General features: G+C 44.6%; 1 protein-coding gene across 3 annotated transcripts in view; it reads right to left on the reverse strand.

Moving 5' to 3' along the window:
- Fbn1 (fibrillin 1) overlaps nt 1-27,758 on the reverse strand; it is a 203,118-nt gene that overhangs the window by 153,018 nt on the left and 22,342 nt on the right. For all 3 annotated transcript variants that reach the window (XM_087654706.1, NM_031825.3, XM_087654705.1), the window contains 4 exon segments: nt 22,920-23,002; nt 21,214-21,312; nt 12,390-12,485; nt 10,485-10,580 (listed from right to left, as the gene is read on the reverse strand). In XM_087654706.1, coding sequence (XP_087510832.1) covers nt 10,485-10,580; nt 12,390-12,485; nt 21,214-21,312; nt 22,920-23,002 — 374 coding nt within the window.

Consider the following 27,758-nt stretch of genomic DNA (forward strand, 5'->3'; position numbering starts at 1 on the left):
GTGTCACTGAGTACTGGTCTTTCCCATTCATCAGACACTACAGACAATGCCCTTCTTGGTTCACATAACACTTACTGGTTGCTTAATATGATACAATCTTTAAAACCATTTAAAGAAATTATTTTGAATAATTAATTATCTTAAATCTTAAGAGAAACTATGGGACGAGAAGCAGGAATCCCCACACGTCATCGGCACCCACAGGTACAGATGACGCTGCAGAAGCCTAGCTGTTCATTCCCTACTACACGAATAAACAAAAGCCTGCCCATCGTCAGAACACATGCAGCTGGCAGGAGGTGGGTCCTGTAGGTGAAGGGTGCCAGCTTTGTGCTGCCCCATGCCCTCTGCCAACAGTGCTCCCCCTGTACTTCATGGATAAGCAGCTAACGACTGAAAGCATTTCCAAAGTGAGCACAGAGCCAGCATCATCCTCCTCCTGGAAAGAGGAGCAGGGACTTACAAGAACAAATGCATCTGGGTGTAGGAAGCTGGGCGCATGCTCACCGTCTGGGTCTCACAGTCTGTGTCATCCTAGGGAGCGCATTGACATAGACAGCAACCAGGCTAGAATTGCTCTTGGAAGAGTAGACTGGTGTCTTTAATTCAAAATTAGTTGGAAAATTTTAGAACCCTGTGTTAGATACAGACAAACAACAGTCGAAGCTACCTTCTTTTGGTTTTTAAAATTACTCAAAACAAATATGGAAGAACTGTAACACAGAGGAAAAGTACCCTTCTAGCCTTAACTTTTTGATGATGATGATGATAATGACGGTGATGGTGATGGTGATGATGATGATGATTTGCTTTCTGAGACAGGGTTTCAGGTATCCAGGCTACCCCTGAACTTACTGTGTACCCAAGGTTGCCACAAAACCGATAAGAATGCTAATCTGTCCACATGTAGACAATCAATACTGCTTTCCTTCTAGAATATACAGTTCACATCCAGCGATATGCCACTAGATCTCCTGAAGGGGTTGGAGGAACCCAGTTCATATCTATGGGTCAGGCACCAAGGATACCGAATCCTCAGCAGCTCCTGAGCCTGCACTCCAGTGGAGGGAAGGACCATCTGTAGCTTCATTGATAGTGTAGTGGTTGCCATGGTGCCATTACAGGGAGTGGGGTGAGAACAGATGGAATGAAGGCTTCTAAAAAGTTGGTTTCGGCTGCCGCTGCAGAGAGCCCCTGGGCAGCACCCCATGAGCGAACCTGAGCCTCGGGACCACAGGTAAGACCGAATTTTCTGCTGCAAGAAAGCTGCCTGGTGAGCTTGGGACACACGGAAGCAGAATTTCTCTAGGACCGGGCACGTTCTGTGTTTACCGGAAGTCCCACACCCGCGGATCCCGGCCCGAAGCAGCTCTCTGCTCCCAGACCCGGTGAGAGAGAGACCCAACCGCCTGGTCAGGTGGGCACTCCTGAGGCTGCAGAGCGGAAGAGACCACCAACACTGCTCACCCCTGCCCACATCCCTGGCCCAAGAGGAAACTGTATAAGACCTCTGGGCTCCCGTGGGGGAGGGCCCAGGAGCGGCAGGACCCCTGCCAGAGACACCGCCGGACCCTGAAGGAAACAGACCGGATAAACAGTTCTCTGCACCCAAATCCCGTGGGAGGGAGAGCTAAACCTTCAGAGAGGCAGACAAGCCTGGGAAACCAGAAGAGACTGCTCCCTGCACACACATCTCGGACGCCAGAGGAAAAAGCCAAAGACCATCTGGAACCCTGGTGCACTGAAGCTCCCGGAAGGGGCGGCACAGGTCTTCCTGGTTGCTGCCGCTGCAGAGAGCCCCTGGGCAGCACCCCACGAGCAAACCTGAGCCTCGGGACCACAGGTAAGACCAAATTTTCTGCTGCAAGAAAGCTGCCTGGTGAACTCAAGACACAGGCCCACAGGAACAGCTGAAGACCTGTAGAGAGGAAAAACTACACGCCCGAAAGCAGAACACTCTGTCCCCATAACTGACTGAAAGAGAGGAAAACAGGTCTACAGCACTCCTGACACACAGGCTTATAGGACAGTCTAGCCACTGTCAGAAATAGCAGAACAAAGTAACACTAGAGATAATCTGATGGCGAGAGGCAAGCGCAGGAACCCAAGCAACAGAAACCAAGACTACATGCCATCATCGGAGCCCAATTCTCCCACCAAAACAAACATGGAATATCCAAACACACCAGAAAAGCAAGATCTAGTTTCAAAATCATATTTGATCATGATGCTGGAGGACTTCAAGAAAGACATGAACACACTTAGGGAAGCACAGGAAAACATTAATAAACAAGTAAAAGCCTACAGAGAGGAATCGCAAAAATCCCTGAAAGAATTCCAGGAAAACACAATCAAACAGTTGAAGGAATTAAAAATGGAAATAGAAGCAATCAAGAAAGAACACATGGAAACAACCCTGGATATAGAAAACCAAAGGAAGAGACAAGGAGCTGTAGATACAAGCTTCACCAACAGAATACAAGAGATGGAAGAGAGAATCTCGGGAGCAGAAGATTCCATAGAAATCATTGACTCAACTGTCAAAGATAATGTAAAGCAGAAAAAGCTACTGGTCCAAAACATACAGGAAATCCAGGACTCAATGAGAAGATCAAACCTAAGGATAATAGGTATAGAAGAGAGTGAAGACTCCCAGCTCAAAGGACCAGTAAATATCTTCAACAAAATCATAGAAGAAAACTTCCCTAACCTAAAAAAAGAGATACCCATAGGCATACAAGAAGCCTACAGAACTCCAAATAGATTGGACCAGAAAAGAAACACCTCCCGTCACATAATTGTCAAAACACCAAACGCACAAAATAAAGAAAGAATATTAAAAGCAGTAAGGGAAAAAGGTCAAGTAACATATAAAGGCAGACCTATCAGAATCACACCAGACTTCTCGCCAGAAACTATGAAGGCCAGAAGATCCTGGACTGATGTTATACAGACCCTAAGAGAACACAAATGCCAGCCCAGGTTACTGTATCCAGCAAAACTCTCAATTAACATTGATGGAGAAACCAAGATATTCCATGACAAAACCAAATTTACACAATATCTTTCTACAAATCCAGCACTACAAAGGATAATAAATGGTAAAGCCCAACATAAGGAGGCAAGCTATACCCTAGAGGAAGCAAGAAACTAATCGTCTTGGCAACAAAACAAAGAGAATGAAAGCACACAAACATAACCTCACATCCAAATATGAATATAACGGGAAGCAATAATCACTATTCCTTAATATCTCTCAATATCAATGGCTTCAACTCCCCAATAAAAAGACATAGATTAACAAACTGGATATGCAACGAGGACCCTGCATTCTGCTGCCTACAGGAAACACACCTCAGAGACAAAGACAAACACTACCTCAGAGTGAAAGGCTGGAAAAAAACTTTCCAAGCAAATGGTCAGAAGAAGCAAGCTGGAGTAGCCATTCTAATATCAAATAAAATCAATTTCCAACTAAAATTCATCAAAAAAGATAAGGAAGGACACTTCATATTCATCAAAGGAAAAATCAACCAAGATGAACTCTCAATCCTAAATATCTATGCCCCAAATACAAGGGCACCTACATACGTAAAAGAAACCTTACTAAAGCTCAAAACACACATTGCACCTCACACAATAATAGTGGGAGATTTCAACACCCCACTCTCATCAATGGACAGATCATGGAAACAGAAATTAAACAGTGATGTCGACAGACTAAGAGAAGTCATGAGCCAAATGGACTTAACGGATATTTATAGAACATTCTATCCTAAAGCAAAAGGATATACCTTCTTCTCAGCTCCTCATGGTACTTTCTCCAAAATTGACCATATAATTGGTCAAAAAACGGGCCTCAACAGGTACAGAAAGATAGAAATAATCCCATGCGTGCTATCGGACCACCACGGCCTAAAACTGGTCTTCAATAACAATAAGGGAAGAATGCCCACATATACGTGGAAATTGAACAATGCTCTACTCAATGATAACCTGGTCAAGGAAGAAATAAAGAAAGAAATTAAAAACTTTTTAGAATTTAATGAAAATGAAGATACAACATACTCAAACTTATGGGACACAATGAAAGCTGTGCTAAGAGGAAAACTCATAGCGCTGAGTGCCTGCAGAAAGAAACAGGAAAGAGCATATGTCAGCAGCTTGACAGCACACCTAAAAGCTCTAGAACAAAAAGAAGCAAATACACCCAGGAGGAGTAGAAGGCAGGAAATAATCAAACTCAGAGCTGAAATCAACCAAGTAGAAACAAAAAGGACCATAGAAAGAATCAACAGAACCAAAAGTTGGTTCTTTGAGAAAATCAACAAGATAGATAAACCCTTAGCCAGACTAACGAGAGGACACAGAGAGTGTGTCCAAATTAACAAAATCAGAAATGAAAAGGGAGACATAACTACAGATTCGGAGGAAATTCAAAAAATCATCAGATCTTACTATAAAAACCTATACTCAACAAAATTTGAAAATCTTCAGGAAATGGACAATTTCCTAGACAGATACCAGGTATCGAAGTTAAATCAGGAACAGATAAACCAGTTAAACAACCCCATAACTCCTAAGGAAATAGAAGCAGTCATTAAAGGTCTCCCAACCAAAAAGAGCCCAGGTCCAGACGGGTTTAGTGCAGAATTCTATCAAACCTTCATAGAAGACCTCATACCAATATTATCCAAACTATTCCACAAAATTGAAACAGATGGAGCCCTACCGAATTCCTTCTACGAAGCCACAATTACTCTTATACCTAAACCACACAAAGACACAACAAAGAAAGAGAACTTCAGACCAATTTCCCTTATGAATATCGACGCAAAAATACTCAATAAAATTCTGGCAAACCGAATTCAAGAGCACATCAAAACAATCATCCGCCATGATCAAGTAGCCTTCATCCCAGGCATGCAGGGATGGTTTAATATACGGAAAACCATCAACGTGATCCATTATATAAACAAACTGAAAGAACAGAACCACATGATCATTTCATTAGATGCTGAGAAAGCATTTGACAAAATTCAACACCCCTTCATGATAAAAGTCCTGGAAAGAATAGGAATTCAAGGCCCATACCTAAACATAGTAAAAGCCATATACAGCAAACCAGTTGCTAACATTAAACTAAATGGAGAGAAACTTGAAGCAATCCCACTAAAATCAGGGACTAGACAAGGCTGCCCACTCTCTCCCTACTTATTCAATATAGTTCTTGAAGTTCTAGCCAGAGCAATCAGACAACAAAAGGAGATCAAAGGGATACAGATCGGAAAAGAAGAGGTCAAAATATCACTATTTGCAGATGACATGATAGTATATTTAAGTGATCCCAAAAGTTCCACCAGAGAACTACTAAAGCTGATAAACAACTTCAGCAAAGTGGCTGGGTATAAAATTAACTCAAATAAATCAGTTGCCTTCCTCTATACAAAAGAGAAACAAGCCGAGAAAGAAATTAGGGAAACGACACCCTTCATAATAGACCCAAATAATATAAAGTACCTCGGTGTGACTTTAACCAAGCAAGTAAAAGATCTGTACAATAAGAACTTCAAGACACTGAGGAAAGAAATTGAAGAAGACCTCAGAAGATGGAAAGATCTCCCATGCTCATGGATTGGCAGGATTAATATAGTAAAAATGGCCATTTTACCAAAAGCAATCTACAGATTCAATGCAATCCCCATCAAAATACCAATCCAATTCTTCAAAGAGTTAGACAGAACAATTTGCAAATTCATCTGGAATAACAAAAAACCCAGGATAGCTAAAGCTATCCTCAACAATAAAAGGACTTCAGGGGGAATCACTATCCCTGAACTCAAGCAGTATTACAGAGCAAAAGTGATAAAAACTGCATGGTATTGGTACAGAGACAGACAGATAGACCAATGGAATAGAATTGAAGACCCAGAAATGAACCCACACACCTATGGTCACTTGATTTTTTTCAAAGGAGCCAAAACCATCCAATGGAAAAAAGATAGCATTTTCAGCAAATGGTGCTGGTTCAACTGGAGGGCAACATGTAGAAGAATGCAGATCGATCCATGCTTATCACCCTGTACAAAGCTTAAGTCCAAGTGGATCAAGGACCTCCACATCAAACCAGACACACTCAAACTAATAGAAGAAAAACTAGGGAAGCATCTGGAACACATGGGCACTGGAAAAAATTTCCTGAACAAAACACCAATGGCTTATGCTCTAAGATCAAGAATCGACAAATGGGATCTCATAAAACTGCAAAGCTTCTGTAAGGCAAAGGACACTGTGGTTAGGACAAAACGGCAACCAACAGATTGGGAAAAGATCTTTACCAATCCTACAACAGATAGAGGCCTTATATCCAAAATATACAAAGAACTCAAGAAGTTAGACCGCAGGGAAACAAATAACCCTATTAAAAATGGGGTTCAGAGCTAAACAAAGAATTCACAGCTGAGGAATGCCGAATGGCTGAGAAACACCTAAAGAAATGTTCAACATCTTTAGTCATAAGGGAAATGCAAATCAAAACAACCCTGAGATTTCACCTCACACCAGTGCGATTGGCTAAGATCAAAAACTCAGGTGACAGCAGATGCTGGCGAGGATGTGGAGAAAGAGGAACACTCCTCCATTGTTGGTGGGATTGCAGACTGGTAAAACCATTCTGGAAATCAGTCTGGAGGTTCCTCAGAAAATTGGACATTGAACTGCCTGAGGATCCAGCTATACCTCTCTTGGGCATATACCCAAAAGATGCCTCAACATATAAAAGAGACACGTGCTCCACTATGTTCATCGCAGCCTTATTTATAATAGCCAGAAAATGGAAAGAACCCAGATGCCCTTCAACAGAGGAATGGATACAGAAAATGTGGTACATCTACACAATGGAATATTACTCAGCTATCAAAAACAACGAGTTTATGAAATTCGTAGGCAAATGGTTGGAACTGGAAAATATCATCCTGAGTGAGCTAACCCAATCACAGAAAGACATACATGGTATACACTCATTGATAAGTGGCTATTAGCCCAAATGCTTGAATTACCCTAGATCCCTAGAACAAACGAAACTCAAGACGGATGATCAAAATGTGAATGCTTCACTCCTTCTTTAAATGAGGAAAAAGAATACCCTTGGCAGGGAAGGGAGAGGCAAAGATTAAAACAGAGACTGAAGGAACACCCATTCAGAGCCTGCCCCACATGTGGCCCATACATATACAGCCACCCAATTAGACAAGATGGATGAAGCAAAGAAGTGCAGACTGACAGGAGCCGGATGTAGATCGCTCCTGAGAGACACAGCCAGAATACAGCAAATACAGAGGCGAATACCAGCAGCATACCACTGAACTGAGAATAGGTCCCCCGTTGAAGGAATCAGAGAAAGAACTGGAAGAGCTTGAAGGGGCTCGAGACCCCAAAAGTACAACAATGCCAAGCAACCAGAGCTTCCAGGGACTAAGCCACTACCTAAAGACTATACATGGACTGACCCTGGACTCTGACCCCATAGGTAGCAATGAATATCCTAGTAAGAGCACCAGTGGAAGGGGAAGCCCTGGGTCCTGCTAAGACTGAACCCCCAGTGAACTAGTCTATGGGGGGAGGGCAGCAATGGGGGGAGGGTTGGGAGGGGAACACCCATAAGGAAGGGGAGGGGGGAGGGGGATGTTTGCCCGGAAACCGGGAAAGGGAATAACACTCGAAATGTATATAAGAAATACTCAAGTTAATAAAAAAAATTAAAAAAAAAGTTGGTTTCCAAACAAAAGTGCCTCATCTCAATAAAAACAGAACACCACTAACCTAAGAAGTTATCCATTAACACAACTCATCAAGAGAAGCTGTCCTTCCTTCAGCATTGATGGTCATGATAGATTCCACGCTGTCATCTACCATTCATGAAATCACACATATGTGGTAGGTAGAAGGATATAGGACCCCATTCTTTAAAAGCATGGCTTTCAGAAGAGGAAAAAAATAGTGCGGATTCAATAAGTAAAAATTAATTATGCAATCAAAATGGCACTTCCCTCATAGTGAGAAAGAAAGGCTTTCTGGTCTCCCTCCCTCACTGAAGGTCAGTGCTGTGCTCCTGGGAGAACAATGGTGGGTAACAGCTAGGGAAAGCTACTTCCTGTCCCCAACCTCTACTTCTCCATTACCTGGAATGCTGCCACAGTCACTACTCCTCTGTGGCCAAGTCCTTCCACACCTCTGTGAAGGCTCCTTAGAGATACCCTAAACTTGGAGACTCCACATCAAAATCACCGTTTTGATTAATAATTCAGTAATCTCAAGCATTCAGTCTATTTCTTCATCTTTGGCAAACCTCAGATTTGTGAAGTAGTAATGGGTGAGTACCAATAGCCCACGATCCCTTGGGAGCTCTGCATCGGCTCCTCCCAGCATGGGAAACAATTATTCTTTGCAAACAACTGTGAACCACTTTGTTTGAAGAAAAATGTTTATTTTATTCATTGTTTCTCCAAAACAAATTAAACCCAGCAGCAATGTCTAAACTGTTCCTTTCATAGCCCAGCAAATCATACATCGACAATTTTAGTCCATGGCATCTTCATCAAGCAAACAGCAAGGCCACAGCAGGCTACTGTCTATCTAGTACCAAGTGTCCTTCATTGTTGGGATGCCCTGGGTCTGTATTGGCTCCACGGCAATAAGATACGTGTGCAGGTTGTAAAGGGAAACCATTTAAACACAGACTCCAAAAAGACGTCAAGATACCGCACCGTGGCCACCCTGATCACACTCTGAGTGGCCCTAAGAACAGAAATACTGGATAACTTATCGGACAATCATACAACTGCCCTAGAGTTGCTTATCAAAATGTGCCCTGGTATATTAGAAAACAACTGAATTCATGTCAACATTGAAAAATAAACAACTTCTCACACACTGCAGTGCTCTTTGTTTCAGCTACATGGTTTGAGTGACACATGTCAATCACAGTGATACTTAGCTTTGCTCTCCATCTTAGAAAAAGATCTTTATACAATTTGCGAGAAACGTGATCATTGCACTTTTGAAACATTCCAAGGAATTTTTGTTTTGCTTTGTTTTTCTGTTTTTGTTTTGTTTTGTTTTGTTTGAGACAAGATTCCTCCATGGAGCCCTTACTGTCCTTGAACTTGTTTTATAGACCAGGGCAGGCCAGCCTTCACCTCACAGAGATCAGCCTACCTCTGCCTCCCCAAGTGCTGAGATTAAAAGCATATGCTATCATGCTGCCCAGCTCTGGAGAATTTTCAATTTCAGCTTTATAGACCACAAAAGTAACAAAGGGCTAGGGAGATGGCTCAGTGGGTAAGAGCACTTGTTATAGAAGCCAGAGTCACTGAGTTCAAGTCTCCAGCAGCCATATACAAGATGGCTGTGATGGTGGGTGCCTGCGACCCCAGCATTGTGAGGAAAAGACGGGCGGAGCCTGGGAGCTCACAGACCAGCCAGGCTAATCAAAACAGAAAGCTTCAGGGAGAGACCCCAACGCCACTGCACAAGTTGGAAGGACAGAGATGGGGAATTGTCCTTTTGTATCTTGGTGACCAGTCTTCTTATTATAAGCTCATAATCCTCTTCTGGCCTCCACATGTATAACATGGGTGTGCACAACATGTGCACATGTAATATGTAACATGCAGAGAGACAGATGAATTATTTTAAATATCAGTTTTAAAAGGTGACACTAAAATAAAAATTTAAGCTAGAGGTGACGAGGACTATAAATGATGGCTGAAGCTGGCAGCCATTGAGAGACCATTAGGCTTCCCCAAATTAAGTCACTATCATATTTGCAACGACAGCCAGGCAAAGCAGGCAAAATTTGTCTTTAACTGATTAGAGCACGGAGCGTTTGAAAAAGGAAAATCCAGATTCAAATTAAAGCTTATTGACACTTGTTTGGCCTTGAGGCTATTCCTGGACATCTCTGAGCTCTGGCTTTTTGTAGGTGAGGGCAAGGGCAGTTGTCCGCATGTCCTGGGCTGCACTGAGTGCACCGTGCTGAGCCCAGCTGATTGGCAGACCCCTGCAGAGCCAGGAGCTCCATGTTTGCCACTCCAGCTCCACCAGGGACAGTGGCTATTCTTGCGTGCCTTTCATTCTAACCGTTCCCTTTCTATGTGTGTTCTCCTGGGAAACCATTTCTCTAATTTACAGGATCATGTGATGCTCACTATTTCACCTGCCTGGGAAACTGTCCCCTTTGTGTCTCAGTGTCCACCCTTCTTACGTGCAAGCTCACTGTGGAACACTGCACCCACTGCCAAGGATTGCTGAGCGTCGTGTAAACTCAGAGCCGACATCTTGGCATCCTGGAGACCTCCTCGGTGACGATTCAGAAGCCGGGTCAGCCAACCAGGAAGTAGCTGCCCACACTCAATGCCAGTATAAACCAGTAACAGACTCATCACCAGAATGCCTTTATACAAGTCACTTAGAAAACACCTTACCTCTTTCACACTGGGGTCCCGTAAAGCCGTATGTGCATGCACACCGATTTGGGGCCACGCACCTCCCTCCATTGAGACAGCCACTTTCACAGACAGCTGCAAGATAAGGAGAGAGAGTCTCGTGATGCTGCACTTGGACCCCCCCCCCCAGAAAGTGCAGCAAGCACAATGTGAATGATCCCTCCCCACCCGCAGCTTTGAACAGACACCCCATAGCTGCAGGTCACTCTGGGGTCCTCCCTGAACAGGTGACTTTGTATCTGGATTACACTTATAGTCTCATCTTGGACTGTGTAGCCCCTGAGAAATGCTTTCAGTTCTGCATCTAAGGTGCGGGTTTCTAACTCACTTCACCAGATACAAACTGCACATGAGCAAGTGGACTCTGGCTTATGCTTGATGTTTAATTCTGAGAGGGCTTCCCTGGGGAGCAACAATGATCATACTGATAGTACCGTTAACTGCAAATGTTAAGACTAGGATTCTGTTGGGGTTCACTGTGTGACGCTGTGCCTCCGTCCTTCCTCACCTACCTAAGGCATTCTCTGATTGGCTTTAATAAAAATCAGATGGCCATATGGCTGGGCAGGAAGTGGAAGGCAGGACTTCCTGGTAGGGAGAAAGGAACTCTGAGAAGAAGAAAAGAAAGAGGTCTTTCATGGAGACATGAGGGGAGGCAAATGTGACTCCAGACCTGGAAGGTACAGCTAGACGGGTGGCAGATGGGGCTAGGCGGTCAGATTAACTCAGAGGGGCTAGTTGAGGGTCTGCCCAGAAAGGCCTAAGCTCTGAAGTACTAAAAGGTCTCTGTGTGATTATTTGGGGAACTAGCTAGTCAAGGAATAATTGCCACCGTATTAATTTCCAGCTTTAATTAATATATACAGAATAATAATAATTTTCACAGTATTCAGCTGTTTAAGAAATGTAATTGGGATCCACTTGTGTTGCAACAAAATCTAAGGCACTACTGGTGAGGTGGGTCCTGAAAAACCAGCAGAGGAACATGGTAATTGTCCACCCTCTGAGATAACACCATGACTCTAAGAACCGAGAGCTCAAGTACTGAACCATTTCCTCTGACTCCTGCAAGCATGGCCTCAATGTGAGCATCTTCATGGGTGGCAGCCACTTCCCTGTCCACATTAGCTATTTTTGTCAACCTGACACAAGTTAGAATTATCTGGAAGAGGAGTCTTAACTTAGAAAAATATCTCCAACAGATTGCCTATAGGCAAGTCTGTAGGCATAGTCTTGATTCATGACTTTTGTGGGAGGGCCCAGTTGACTCTGGGTGCCATCCCTGGACAGGTGGCCCTGGGTGCTATAAGAAAGCAGGCTGAACAAGCCATAGGGAACAAGTCAGTAAGCAGCATCCCCTGAGTGGTCTTCTCCTGCATGGTCTCTGCTTTGGTTCCTGCTCGTGAGCTCCTGACTTGAGCTCATTTACCAGATTGTGCGAGCATCACCACAGACCGGTTTTAGAGCATTTTCATCTCTTCAAAAAGAGATCTCAGCATGAGTTCCAAACATTCACCTCTCAATTTGCTGACTGTCTCTACCTGAATTTTCAGGAATCACTATAATTGATGAGGGTGAAGTGTGTAGCTTGTGAATGAAATAGCTATCAAATATTTTTTAAAGGAAGTATTTCGTACCTGTAAGTCTAAGGTGAGAGGCAAGGCAGGTGGAAAAGGTAAACAAAAAGAAGATGAATCAAGCAAGCTACTATCAACCCCAGGATGAAAGACTGGCACTAAGTGTTTGGGTGACCTGTCCATCTGCACGGGTTCCGAGACATCTGCAGAAATGTGGTGCCCTGAGTTATCAAAGAAAATTCACAGCACCTGTCTCATAATTCCATAGGTCTGCATGTGACCGACATCTACCACAAGGCATACTTACGTTGTCCGCAGTGAGTGCCAATGTACCCCTTCTGGCACAGACAGTGGTCATCGCTGCAGCTGCCCCCATTCATACAGCGGATGCTACAGTGTTGTACTAGGAATAAGAAGAGAGGGATGGTTTAGTGTGGCACTCTGCGTATGTAGATGGAAGATTTTCCCTGAGATGATTTGTAGCTCTTTGACAAAAATAATAAGTAAAATAATTCACCGAGACTCATACATCATGCAGATAGCAGAAGGGTCCTAATTATCGAGGCTTATTATGTTATGTATAAAGCCACTTACAGTGCAATGCTGTTTTTTTCTTGGGCATTTGCTTTAATGGAGCTAAATGACTTCCTTAATTTAGCAGAACTCAACAGCTCAGTGTCATCTCTGTGATTTATACCAATAAGAAAGGAGTGTCTGAGCGACGGCACAGGACAAGGTTGATATGGCAAGGATTCCGTGAAAGGATTCAGAGTTCAAAGTATCCAGCTAGGGAAACGGTTGGAGTAATACATTGCACCGACTCCTCTTCTGTTTTGATGGCAGGATGAAAGGACATACTCGAAGCGTTACATAGCAACGATGTTTGATGGACGGAGGGTAGGGGGTGCTGACTGGAGTGAACTCAGAAGGAGCTGCTCACTTAAACTGTAAGACCATGGGTATTTCAAATTCATTCAGTGTCACATTCTCACCCATAGTAGTGTGCTTTGCCAAGCTCTAAACTATGGGTGGACACCACCAGACTTGAGACAGTGACACACTAGAAGTGGAATCTTAGAAATGTCTGGTAGACCCTCCTATGAGAGATGGCGGTAGTCATAGCTAGAACATGCTCTCTCCTCTAGCATGTAGGCTGCCTTGTGCTAATAGCACTTTCAAAAGATCCAGCTGGCCCCTGGTTTCTAGAGCAGTAGCTAACCCTACCTAGAGAAGACCAAAGGTTTGGCTAGAGGAATCATGAGTCCTGTTCATGCTTCTTGATATGAGAGTTTTGGCTTTTTCTGGTGTGCCCTACGTGTGGGAGACAACTCCCAGTGGAAATGGCGGCTGGGAACCGAGGTCTGTCCATCTTGGCAGAAGCTGAGACTAAGGGCTCCACTCATGAAATGCCCAGGCCAAACCTTGCCCCCACCCTGGGTACAGCAGAGTCCTCCCCACAGCCAACCTCATCTGTGAGCGGCCCTCACTGCAGTGCTGAGAAATGACTGCTTGGCTACGAGGGGAAAGGCCGTTTGTCTAAAGAGCTACAACTATTCGGAGGTCAACCTAGCCTGACAGCTGGAAAGGAAAATCAAACTCCTGTTCTTACTGCACCCTCTTAGACACGAAGAGAATTCTAGTTGAAAGTGATCTCCCTTTCCAAGAGTCTTGCTCTCTTCCTGGAATATCATTAAAGGTTCCATTTCTCCTGAGCCAAAAGATTCCTGCACCTCAGCACTCAAAGCCTCTTCAGTAGGGCCCTAAATACCCAGCTGGGCTCCTGGAACAGTCACCTGACTTGTAAGCAGATTATTTGGTCCCTCAACAAACGCATCTGAATGCCTACTATGTGTCATGAAAACTGCTAGGTTTCTGAGGTGTCCCTTTGTGGAACCCCTCACACACACACACACACTTGGGTACTTTTCTTGTTTCTCCTTTCCCTGACTCATCTTCCTTGACAGTGAAGGTCATGACACTTAATTACACCCCTCAGGGTGCCCAGAACAGCAAGATTAATCGCATTTGCTTAGCTCACGCTGCCTAGCAATGGCAACAAGAGCTACACTGGAAGAGTAGCCCAGGCTAAGAAGCTGTCCCATGGATCCCAGGTACTTATACAGGTCTAAGTGAATAATTATTCAAATGTTTTTATCTTTTTCCCTCCATCTACAAGAGCTAATAGCTCCCCACCGCCACCCTCCACCCCCACTACAGACATCAGGCAAACTATGCAAACTGTTGCTTGAGGCTCCACTAAAGCCTCTCAGCCAAGTGCTTTTTAACTCTAGAGCAATCTACAAGTATACAAAGGGGAAAAAATGTGCTTAAGACTGGATACTATTCTAAGTGGGTCAGGAAATGGTGTACAATTGCTTTAAAATTTGGTGCTATGCTTAGTTCCATCCTATCTTAGAAAAACAGCGAGGACTGGAAAAGGGCAGGAAATGACGTCATCCCTAGAGCAAACTCAGTGCAAAAACTGATTTCAATTAAAGCGACTCGTGCCAAGACCTGATTTCCATTCCCACATGAGCAACAAAGCCACTTAGCTACTTCTCCATTTCAAACACACACACACACACACACACACACACACACACACACACACAGAGGAAAGCGTGGCCAGCGACTTGCACAGTGGCTTTCCAGTTACATGTTCAAATTGAAAGTCAGGGCAAAGAACAACTGTGTGTACATTGAAGACTGACAGATCAAAAGCCTCCCTTGATATGACTTTCATTTCCTTAAACCACCTCTTTCCAGTTGAAACTTCTCCAGGTTAAAAATACTCTTTTACCTTCAAAAACCAAAACCACCCTGTAAGACTTGGAAGGCCAAAAGTCACTGTGGGTCCAGTGGTCACACTGCCCAGTGGGCCTTGGGGTCATCGGCAGAGTGGAGGTTCCCGTCATTGCTTGCATGCATGGATCTTAGAATTTAGGGGAAAGCATTCCTTTAAAAGTGGGAGTGAGCCTGACATGGCTTGTCTCTATAAACACCCAGCACAGGGTAGGCTGAGGCTAGAGTGTGGGGGGTTGGCATGAATTCAGGGCCAGCCTGGGCTACAGAGTACATTCCAATGATCTGTAGACTGAGACCTCATCTGGGAAGTTGTTTTAGATGGTGGGTGCAAACCCAGTATCTCTGTGACAAGGCCTGGCCTTTGCCACCCAAACTGGAAATCATCTGGAGGTACCAGATTCACAGACAGGCTTTTCTTTGCACTGAATCCTGCCACTGGTACCCCGTCTAAGTTTGCTCTCTAACTTAAACAGGGGTCCAGATGCTTTGTAATTAGCAGACAAGAGTTTATCTAATGAAAGAAAAAAACACCCTGAAAATCAGAGTTCTACTCACACTCACAGGATGCAGTATCCATCAATCCGATATGCTAAAATACCCATGTCAAGGCACATGTCTAAATTCAATCTGTTTTGAGACTTTTTACCAGAAACAATACTAGGAGAGTCTAAGAAGTCATTGTGAAAGTTGAAGCTGTCCTGGGTAGTCAGACCCCTCATGAAAAAGCCCCATTAAAGATGGCCAGGGAGCCTCAGATCACGTCACACCAGCACCCACATCCTAGAAGTAAAAGGCACAGCCAACATTTATTTACCTGTGGCCACAAAAGGTCCCAAATAAGTTTTGCATTCATTTCCGAATCGGTCCTTTCGATCACTCAACAAGCACACACTGAAAATCTTCCATTGAGAAGGTCACGGGAAGAGCTCAAAGGCCTGTCTTTAGAAAGCGCAGTACAAACTCATTAAAATGACTAACTAGAAAGGAATGGCATGCTTGAGGCACAGGACGGGAAAGATGCAGGGCCAATATTTGGATCTCAACATCTCAGCCGTCACCCTCTAGACAGACTCAGCCCCCGGAGAGAGCACTAGGGCAAATTTCAAGTAAGCAACTGAATGTGTGTTTTAATTTCAGCACTGGGAAAAGCCCAAGCAGGCAAATGAAACAGACAGACCAACCTCTAGACTCTACACCTGAGACAACAATCCACAGAGGTGGCCTGAGTCACTGCAGGACAAGAACCGTTTTCATTTGGACGGACAAACATCTGTGGGTGTCTACAGACTCACATAGCTTAAAACAGGACCAGGGCATCTCCAAATAAAAGTCACCTGAGATGGAAAAGGTTCAGAAAAGGACAGGTTCAGTGGCATCTGTGATAGGTGTTTCCATAAAGTCTGAGCAGAGAGAAAACCAATTCAGCAAGCTTAAGGAATGAGTCTGGACAGCCTTTAGGTACCCCTTCCTGTCAGTGTAAACCCTACAGATCCCTAGAATGTGTTTTCCAGCATCAAGCCTTTCAGAGTAGCTATGGCACAAGTCACTTTTCTCTGAGCCCACTCACTTTTCTGGCACATGGTTGTATATTCATTGTGAGTCCAGTGGTCACATTGCCCAGTGGGCCTTGGGGTTATCAACAGAACAGAGGTTCCCATAATTGCTTTCATTCATGGGTCTTAGAGTTTAAGGGGAAAGTATTCCTTTAAAAGTGGGAGTAAGCCTGACATGGCTTGTCTCTACAAACACCCAGCACAGGGTAGGCTGAGGCTGGAGTGTGGTGTCCAGAATTTTAGTTTCTTCTGAAGCAACGGGACACCCAGAGGTAAAAATTGATGCGACCTCCAACCTCACACTTAACACAAAATGCACCTCCATAGAAACCACAGATGTCGATGTAAAGCTATAAACATTTAGAGGCAAGTTAGAGAAAAATCTCTGTGATCAAAGAGTACGCTATGTATTCTGGGACTGGATGCCAAAAGCATGAAAGCCAAGGGTAGACTGATAAGTTTGAGTTCACTGGCTTTAAAATCTTGCTTTGTGGAAGAGCCTACCGATTTGGAGAAAGCCAACCACAGAGAAAGGCTTGCTCGGGAATGTCTGGAGATCACATGTCTGACCAGCTAGGATAATAGGGTAAGTAGCTGTCCACTGTGGGTGGCACCATTCCCTTGCTTAGGATTCAGGCCTGTATAGAGATGGAGAAAGTGAGGTGCGCGCAGGCAGGCATTACACTACTGCTCTCTGCTCTTCACTGGAGATGGGATGCGACTTCCTGCTTCAAGATCCTGCCACCCTGACCCACCTGCAAGGATGAACTCTAACCTGAGACTGGGGGCCAGATAAACCCTTTCTCTGGGCTATTTTTTATGATGACAATGGAGAAAAAACTGAGACAGTCCCTTCCGAAGAGGACCAGGAACCTGTTCACTCTGCTGCCATGTGAAAATATACAGGGTAACAACTAGGAAGATGTACTCTTATCAGACATGAAAACTTCCAGAACCCTGACATCAACAAGTCCCAGCTTCTAAAGCCATAAAATAAAGTTCCATGAGATTTAGTTATGACAGCCCGAAGCAATTTTCTTTGTTTAAGGTAATTTTTAAAATCGTACTTATGTGTATCTGTGGGTGCCTGGGTGAGGGCCTTAGGAGCCCAGAAGAAGGTTTCAAGTCACCTGGAGCTGGACTTCAGGCAGTTGTGAGGTACCTGGTGAGAGCGGCAGGGAGGGGATGGAGGAGAACCTGGGTCCTCTGCAGAGCAGACCGAGCCTCAACCACTGAGCCAGGTCTCGGGCTCTCTAAAGCGTTTTTCCTTCCTCCATTCCTCCCTTCCTCCCTTTCTCCCTTCCTCCCTTCCTCCCTTCCTCCCTTCTCCCTCCCTCCCTCCCTTCCTCCCTTTCTCCCTTCCTCCCTCCCTCCCTTCCTCCCTTTCTCTCTTCCTCCCTCCCTTCCTCCCTTCCTCCCTTTCTCCCTTCCTCCCTTCCTCCCTCCCTTCCTCCCTTTCTTCCTTCCTCCCTTCCTCCCTCCCTCCCTCCCTTCCTCCCTTCCTCCCTCCCTCCCTCCCTCCCTTCCTCCCTTCCTCCCTGCCTCCCTTCCTCCCTCCCTTCCTTCCTTCCTTCCTTCCTTCCTTCCTTCCTTCCTTCCTTCCTTCTATTCGTGTGAGTGTTCTGCCTGTACCACAGAGGCCAGAAGAGGGTACCAGAGCCCACAGAGCAGGTGTTACAGGCGGTTGGGAGTTAACGTTATGGATGCTGAAAACTGAGCTCAGGTCCTCTGCACCTCTGTGCCATCTCTCCAGCCCCCTGAAACGCTATCCTAGTATTATTATAAGCTAAAATGCATTTGCAAATGTATGTGTACATACAGATATAAGGAGGTTTGTGGACTCATTTAATAAACACAATAGGACCCTGGCCTCAGAAACTAAATGAACTGGAATTAAAAGCCAGAGAGAAAAACGAATGAACAAAAACCCAGCTCTCACTCTTTGTCTATCTAATCCTCCTTTTGCTCTTGAGCGTAAGCATCCAGTGGCCAGAGGCATGCTAGATCTAAGGGAAGTTGAATCCTGGTCCCATGAGAATTGCAGGCTGGAGTCTGAAACTTGTAGAGAGATGTCTTCCTATCTGGACTCCATGGGGCATCCAAGTCAAACACCACCTGCAAGAGCGGCTCCCTTTCAGCCTTTCCTCCGCCAGGTCAGAACACTAAGAGGTCAGAGATCCACAACCCTGTATCCCCCATCACATAGTGATTAGAGTTCTCTCTTAGGATGGCGTTGAACTGATGGAAAGTAGACCTGCCCAACCAGCCTCCTGTGGGCTGCAAGTGCCCCGGGGTGGCTATAAATGACAGAGTTCTGCCACAACACCAAAAGGTTAGATACCCTGGGAACTGGCCCCTTTTAACAGAACAGGTATTTGTATGAGAATATCTCACTGATGGATGCTATCCCATTATCAGGAGAGTTACCAAGTGATCCATACACACTGGCTACGTTTACAGGATGGACACTCTTCTGTAACACAGCACAACTAATCCATAAACACAGTTTTAAAAGCCCAGAAAGATTCTGGCCATCTTCAGCTACGCTTATTTTTTTTTTTTTAATATTACCAACTGTAAATTTTTTTCAACCTCTTAGGACAATGTTAATTCTAACAGAGTTTGAGCCAATAATTTTTAAGACTCCATATCCCTCAAAGATCTTGATGAAATAAGTCTCTTCCATACACTACTCAGATCTACACTCAGCTCTGGGGCTTTACCCAAAGCCCAGCACTGCAGACAGATGCATCCAACTCTCCAGAAAGCACCACCCATAAGTCCCAGACTCAACTCTAGCTTATGTCTGGCTGGGATCTGACTGATACACTTCTTCCAACCTCAGGGCTAGTTTGAAGCACACCAGGACCATACAGACATTATCTCCGGCCTTGTTAAAATCCTGCCCACATCTCATGGTTTGCCCTTACAGAAACGTCTCCAGCATTCACATTATCATTGGATGAACTTTCTATCTGGACACTTTCGGCTGTGATTTTCTTCCCTTAAAGTAACCATCTCAGATAAGAGAGGCCAGTCTAAGAGATTGGTTTTTTTTTGGGGGGGGGTGGTTCTTTTTTTCGGAGCTGGGGACCAAACCCAGGGCCTTGCGCTTCCTAGGCAAGCGCTCTACCACTGAGCTAAAATCCCCAACCCCTAAGAGATTGGTTTTATTCCTGCTTTGATAACTGCGGTCTTTCCAATACTGAGGCTGTCTCTCCTGGTAGCAGTCTGGGGTCTTCAGGGTAGACCCAGAGATGCCCTGCATCTTCCTGAAATGGCATCGTCTCTTTCTGTTCCTCCAGCTTGAGTGCCTTTGATGGGTAGAGTCAGCTCAAGCATGTGTAAAACCAAACTAAAATCAAGTGTGCCAAGCTCAGTGTGTGGAGTGAGAGTCCCAGATCACAAGGGAATTTCTATCCTGATCTACAACCAGCTTTATTTAGTATTGGGCCCACTTTGCATGGCTTCCACTAGAATCAGACTCCAAGAGAACAGTTTCAGCAAAGGTAGTGTGTTTGGGAGTGGTTCCAGGAGGCAAACTATGGGCTGAAGCTGATTTCTGGTAAAAAAAAAAAATTTAGGAGACAGTGCAAAACAAATCTCAGAGCTATCTAAACTGGGAGCATAGAAGCCCCAGAGCTGGCCCATCTGTCACTGTCACTGGTTGAAAGATGTTTCTGTGTCTACTGACCCCACAGCACTTCCCACTTCTCTACTCTGGACCATCTCTGGACAGAAAACCATTGACCAAGCTTTCAGGGTGACTTCATGTGCTCCCCTGCGAATGCCAAGGGACATGAGTGGACACTAAGAATATCTGCTGTACCAGACAATTCACCGGAGGCAGCCACTGGGCTCATAAAAGCCCCAACTCCATGAGAAACCTCTCAGCAGACAGGGTATCATGACACACTGCAGTCTCTCCTTGCACCAGACAAAGAAAAAAGACCACACTCGCTCCTTACCAGTGATTCTGACAATCCCATCCAATACGGAATAGCAGTGAGGGGGTGCATTTTCTCCCCCCAGAAACGGGAAGGGAAATAGGAGTACACATTTGTTTTGCCTTGGCAACAGTTTGACTGTTTATACAGACATGAACTTTAACTTTTAAACAACTAATAAAGGGCTGGCCTCCCAGCCCCCACTTCCCCCATTTCAATACTCTGGTTACCACACTTAAAGATAAAGGAAACAGTGAGACCAGAAGGCAGTGGCTCTGTAGCATGAACTGTGGATGTTTTCATGGCCAGACAGAATAAACAGCACGTCTAATGTCATGTCTGTGTGTCCCTGAATCTCCTGGTTTCCTGGTGGAAAGGCAAGCATCTTGAGTTTCAAATAAGGTTTTCATCAGATCAGTTTTCTATTTCGGTAGCACAAAGAAAAACGGCTACTTTTCTGGAGTCAAAAAAGTTCATTCTATGATCATTTCTGTGAACCCTTTTCCCCAGCGCTTCTATTAAAGGTACAGAGATGAATGGGGCTGTACTGACATTCTGACATTGAGGGTCATAATCTTTATGCTTTTCCTGGAATCTACAGTCCATAGGCAATTTCCTTACAGAGAGTAAAGAAGGGAGTGGGAGGCTAGACCCAGGAATGCCTTTTCAAGAATTCCGGGCAAAGTGAAGAAGGCAGATGTTCTAGTGGGGGTTGAGGGGTATATTGCAGGCAAAGGAAAAAAAAAAAAACCTAACAGCAAATTTAGAAGAAAATGAGGCCTAACCACATAAAATAATATTGTCTTTAATGACATGTCCGACTCACTGGATCTGGAGCCACAGGAAGGCGATATCTGACCAGACGGGCAAGTGCACATGTTTGGTCTTGAGCAGAATCCGTCCCCACAGGAATGCCGGCAAATGGCTGCAAATCAAATCAGAAGTCTGTCAGTGGAGAGCTCCTCACACACAGCTGGGCACAGGGACTCAGCGCTCAGACGAAGGCCCTGGGCCCACTGCCCCTCCTGTGGTCATTTACAAAGCAAGTCTACCAGAGGAAAGAAACACTAGTTTGAAATCAGCAACTCCCTGATTGGTATTGGTAGTTCTCTGCCTTTCTCTCATTTAACAGGACCCAATTGCTCAAAATCCCTGGACAGGCTCCGAAGAGAAAACCAAACAAATAAAAATCTCACACGAATTCTGTTCTTATATTAATTTATAATTTAATAAGGGAAATCTTATAACAGTATTCTTGGCAGATGATTTTATTGTAAACATGTAATTGTCACTCTGCTCTGAATTATGCTGACAGCCTGAGGGGAGAATTTGAAATCCACCACTTAGAGCCGATTCTACAAATCAGGGAGGCGTTCACATTGCCCGTGTCACCCGGAGTCAAATGCTCTGCTAGTGTCCTGAGGAGCAAATTAAATGGCCACTGAGTTGTAGTTCTCAGCAAACCAAGACTTGCTCACTACTTGTTAGACTCAGTACCTTCCTTTACCCAAACTCCTCAAGAGCCTGTAAGAGGCAAACATGATATAAAAGGCTAAAATAATAAACAGGGGAGAATGCGCAATGAGACACCGTACATGGTTTCATAGACAGACAAACTGTTCCCAGATGAGAGACCATAGAAGAACAGCAACATTTATTTTGGTGCCTGGTGAAAATATTCCAGAGAATTCCAAAGAACTAGGAGGAAAGGATTCTACTGTCAAGCTCCTTTAGAAAATTCCAAATTCCACCATCCCTACCCTATTAGTAAATATTTTCTTTATTCTTGGTGTGTGCACATGCATGTGATTTAGCAAGATCTCTCTCTATAGCTCTGGCTGGCCTGGAACTCACTATGTAGACCAGGCTATCCTCAAACTTACAGAGATCCGATCTCCTCTGCCTCCCAAGTGCTAGGACTAAAGTGTGTAACACTATGCCTAGGTTTTTAGAGAGACAGGGTCACACCAAGTAGCCCAAGCGGACCTCAAGCTCTTGATCCTCCTGTCTCAGCTCCTGGAGTTCTGAGATGGTGGTGTGTACTGCCACAGCCACCTGTGTCTTTGATCATTAAAATAGGCCCCCGGCTTTGCTCTTTGTCTAAGAGTTAGACCTGCTTTTCCCTCAGATTTAATGTACATGGTTTGGAGAGGCCCAGGCATATTACAGCCAAACAGGGAGAAATTACAATGAGGAAGTCAGCAATGAGACAATCTTATTCAAAATCCCATTAGCGTGATTACACTAGACTATGCAGCCAGGAGCAGCATGTGCAAACAGCTCACAACTGTAATCAAAGAGTCCCCATGGCTCCATTCCGTAGATTCAGAAATGTTCTAAAGGAAATCCCTGATTAAAGAAGGGCAGTGCTCTGGAAAGTTATTGTGTTTCCCAAATGGGATTCAGAAAAAATAGGAAATTCTTATCTCCAGAAGGCTGAGCTATAAACACACTCGTAGATTTCAGTAGCGAGTATCAGCATGCAAAGAGGGCCACGATAACGTTTGAGTGACAGGTTATCTAGTTACTTACGAACAATACACTGATTTCCACCAGGTAAGGTTTTCCATCCGGGACAACAGTATGCGTTATAACGAGATCCACAGACATTGGGTCTGAAACAAAAACGCAGAATTGCATACTTTGAAAAATAAGAAATAAGTAAATGAGATAGAGAGAAAAAAACTAAGTGATCAAGCAAAGCAAACCCCAGCAAACAGAAGACACTAAAATATAGGGGCCAGACCAAGTTGGGTAGTTTTTGACATGTGGAACATTCAACCTGTTGATATGGCAGGACTCCCTTAACAGTGCACCAGGAAACGAAAACCCAGAGATGCCAAAGACAATGTGTGCCATCTCGAATCCCCAGGTGCCGAAGCCCATGGGGTGGTGTATGCAGGTCCAGTTTAAACCAACTCCTTAGCAACCCGGATAAGAAAGGTCATATTAAAACCTGTTACACACGAAGTTTTAAATGTCCACTCTCAGAAATGATATGTCTCCCCCCCCCCTCTCTGGCAGGGCTGACCTCCAAACTATTACCACATTCTTCCTTCACAAAAAATTACAGGAATTCAAACTCTACCATCAGTCAAAGAAAGAAAAAAATAGGGTCCAAAACATGTAACTATTTCTTTAGCAAACACTTGGAAACAGTCAATACCAGAAATCCCTAGAAAATTAAAGCAGTGTCACTTTGGGTTTACTGTTTACAGACAGCTTGTCACGTGTCTTGGAGTAAAGACTCCATTCAGAATCCAGAAGGTCGATCTTTAACAGTTCCTGGGGAGAACTGCGTGAAGGTGTGGCTACTCCTATATCTGAAAAGCAAGGCAGAACACAGACCGAAAAGCAGCTAGCTCTTCAGCGTGCGTGTCCTCTGAGACTAAACACTGATGCTAGCTGCCGACAACAGCTAAGAAGGTCTGTGTGCTGCGTGCTCACGTCTAAACTCCTGACCCAAGGCTCGGGGAACATCACGAGAGAGGGGGTAGGAAGAATGTGAGAACCAGAAAATGGGGAGCAGAGCTGTGAAATGCCGTCTTCTGGACATAACATGGCTGTTACATTCATGAACACAACTGTGGCTATGGTTACCCACACAAGATCGAGCCAGCCAAAATTCCAGAAGCGTGGGGGGAGGGATCGTGAGACTGTCCACCCCTAGCTCAGGAACCTTTGGCAGTTGATGACTGAGGGGGAGGAAGTCCCAGTCCCACATCCATGCCCCCGTGGGCAGCAGTAATTGGACTCAGTAGTTATTAGCTGAAAAGGATGTTGAGGCAATTAATGCAGTCGGGGCAGAGACATTTGGGGGAAGCCTGGGAGGAGCTGGAGGGAAGTAGCAGTCGGCACAATATGAAAGTCTCAAAGATTAAAAAGTATTATTTTTTAAAGGTCACATGTTTTACAGTCAATTTTATAAAACAGAAGACATTCCAAGGCTTTCTAGTATAAATACCACAGTCCCTCAAGAATAAATCTTCAACACAACTGCACATCTAACGTGTATTTCTGAGCTGGGATGCATCCTACTTCTAGATGCGAAGGCTTCCTGCGTGTACTCCACCCCTCTCTCCTACCTTTTGCAGGCAGGGACTCAGGTAAAATCTGTTCCCGTCCTTCTCCTTTCTTATAATTCTAGAAATTCTGGAATTCTCTACAGCGTACAATGCATACTCGATGTTAGGATCAGAGGAGAGAACTGGACTGGCAGCAGCCTCGAACTTCATACTCAGCAGCATGAAGCCTGAGTGTCTAGAGCCAGGTTTCCTTGGCCTCTCTGGTCTTCATTTATTTCAGCATGCATTGTGGTAATACGATGTTTGCCTTCTCTTCGGTGGGCGCGAGACAATGTGTACATGCATGCAGGTGTGTGTGTGTGTGTGTGTGTGTGTGTATGTGTGTGTGTGTGTGTGTGTGCATTCATACCCATACAGAAATGGACATCCAAGCATCGAGTGTGAGAAGGAAAAGGAGAGGACCAAACAGCAGCAGTGTCCAGACAGAGCCATCTCACCTAGTCAGCTTCCGCAGGAGGAGACTAACGTGGACTAAGTTTGTCTGAGATCGGAGACATGGCTCAGCAGTTGAGCATTTGCTGTCCTTCCAGAGGACCTGGGCTCAGTTCCCAGCACCAATCTGGCTCACAACCATCTGTAGTTCCATTCCCAGAGGGGTCAGACACCCTCCTCTGGCTTCCACAAGAATCAGGCACGCACATGGTGCACATACATCTACACCGGCAACCCACTCCTATAAATAAAGCTTTAGGGGAAAAAATAATTTAGTTGTGTGGATCTTGTCATTTCGTCCCTCGTGTGACAAAGTCGAGTCCCAAACTTCAGAATGTAGAACATCCTGGGCAAACAAAGACTTGGAAAGAAATGTATAGAAAAACAGAATACAGGGATAAGGGGAACCCTTCTAATTCTGTCAGGTTTAAATGACAAGCCAGCCAGAGTCAATACCTTCAATCCTTCCCTGCCAGTGTCCCATTACAACAGCTCTGCTGGACACAGCCCAGCCCCCAAACCAAATCCTGGGATTGCTTCACAAGCCCCCTGAGCCTTTGCAGGGTGCCCAGTGGTTAAAGGTACTATTTTTTTTCAAGTAAAAGCCAGAACTGTGTGGCATAAATGAATGAATTTATGGAGTGGCATCACATATAACAGGATGAGATAGCCTATGGCAAAGGTTCAGGGTCAGTCATTTCTGTCCTCCAAAGCGAGATAGTCAAAAGATTCCCGGGACAGGGTATTGAAAAGTTATAATACTATGAGCACTATTGATTTTCTATATTTAGAACCATTCCATTACCAACAGCATAGAAGGCTGAAGGATTTACCACCGTTACAAAACAGGAAGTTAGTGTTCTAAGCATCCACAGTGTCAAAGTCACAGCACAGAGCTGGTGAGAGGCTGAGGGGGTGAGAGAGCTCTTGATGCCCACGGGTGAGGAACTGAATACAAATTTACATAAAAAACTGGATATAGCCTAGCCGCACAGGTGCCTGTGACCCCAGGACTGTGGCAGGCACAGACAGGTCAGGGGGTCTTGCCAATCACCAAGCTGGTTCTACATTCAGTGAGAGATCCCATCTCAAAGGACCAATGGTGAAAGTGGCCAAGCAGGACACTTGACACACGCCTCTGGCCAGTCCATACGTGCACAAAGGCACATGCACTACAGATGCACTCACACAAATTAAGTACAATCAATAATTAAATAATAATGACACAGTCAGCATGAATTCAGAAACAAGTTGGGAAGAAAGGTTTGGAAATCCATAAGACAACTGATTCAAGAGCTACAGGTGCTAAGAGTGTTACATAGAATTTCCAAACGATGGACCAAAAAAAGTTACGCTCTTGGGGCTAGCCTGGTTTATATAGTAAGTTCCAGATCAGCCAGGGCTACCCAGTGAGACCCTGCCCACAACCAAATAAAAACCAAACCACCCCACTTTAAAAAAACGGAGCAGAGGGAGTCAAGGTATTCATCTCTCAATGAGCTAAGCTCTCATATTTCCTAAGAAACCAATGGCTGTGAGTGGAAACATAGTAGCACAAGTGTAGCCGACACAAGCATGGGAGCTGAAAACAGACTGCTCGCTGGCCCAGCAGCCGGGAGATGGTTTGCTTCCTCACTTTCTGCCCCTACAGCATGGCTCGTGCTTCACAGGTAAATACTTGGCTCATAACCTGATCCTCGCCTTTCGTCCAAGGCACCGTTATTGGTAAAGTGTGAATGCTTTCACAATGCAGCAGAATGCTCTGTTTTATTAAAAGGAAACAAACCACGTTTCTTTCTCCAAACTCTTTCACCAGGACACCATTTTACCCTACACAATAGAGTGTGATCGGCTTAATTCACATTATGACTTTTATTTTATAATTTTATCATTTTTATATTTGGGAGGGTGAGGTTTCCAGATAGGGTTTCTCTGTATAACCATGGACATCCTGTAGACTATCTGTAGACTAGGATGGCTTCAAATTCAGAGATCCATCCACCTGCCTCTGACTCCTAACTGCTGTATTTGAAGGTGTGTACCACCACCGCCCAGCCATTAATTCTTCTATCTTTTATAATAAATAATATACCTTTACAATTTCAGTTGTTTCAACCAACGTGAACCAATGATAGTTTTTCACCTGACGCTCCTTTGTCTGTCTCCACAGAAAGTGGTAGGGATTTACGGTATCTTCCCTGTGATTCCAGTCTTGAGAATCATGAGCTAACAGAAATTTCTTAAACAAACTGAGTGGAATCTGGTTCTCTTGCACACAACCGCCCCCCCGCCCCGCCAAGGCTCTAATCTAGTAACAGATGATTGTCTTGTTTGAGTTGGAAGGCAGTAAAGCATGTAAGAGTCTAAGGAGACCCATGGGCTTGTTTTCATTATAGAGGATATTACTCTAAGGTTTCAGTACAAACAGCGTTTACAAAGAAGATAATTCTTTAATTAAGCTACTCTTGTGTAGATGACAGTAGAGCACGTACATGACTTTCTCTTCCTTTTTATCACCCTCTCCCCTGACCCACTGCTCCTTAAATGTCATATGGCTAAGTGTTCCGTGCAGATAGCAGCTGCCCTCAGCACATTAAGAAGAATTCGGAGGAAACAGAATTTTCCACTAAACACTAGGATTCCGCTCTCACGTTTTATTTTCACAGCAACTCTTGGAGGTGATTACTGCGGTGATTATCTTTTACTCGGAGGATATTAGGGCCTTAGGAAGGTTAAACTAACCACCAAAGTCCTGTGGCTTAGCGATACGTCATGACGAGTCTGAACTCAGGAAGTCTGCACTTGAGTCTGTCCACTTAACCAGTAAAACAGGGCACGGTCGTACTTAGAGAGG

Source organism: Rattus norvegicus, chromosome 3 (assembly GCF_021556685.1).
Source record: "Rattus norvegicus strain SHRSP/BbbUtx chromosome 3, alternate assembly SHRSP_T2T, whole genome shotgun sequence".
Lineage (NCBI taxonomy): Eukaryota > Metazoa > Chordata > Mammalia > Rodentia > Muridae > Rattus > Rattus norvegicus.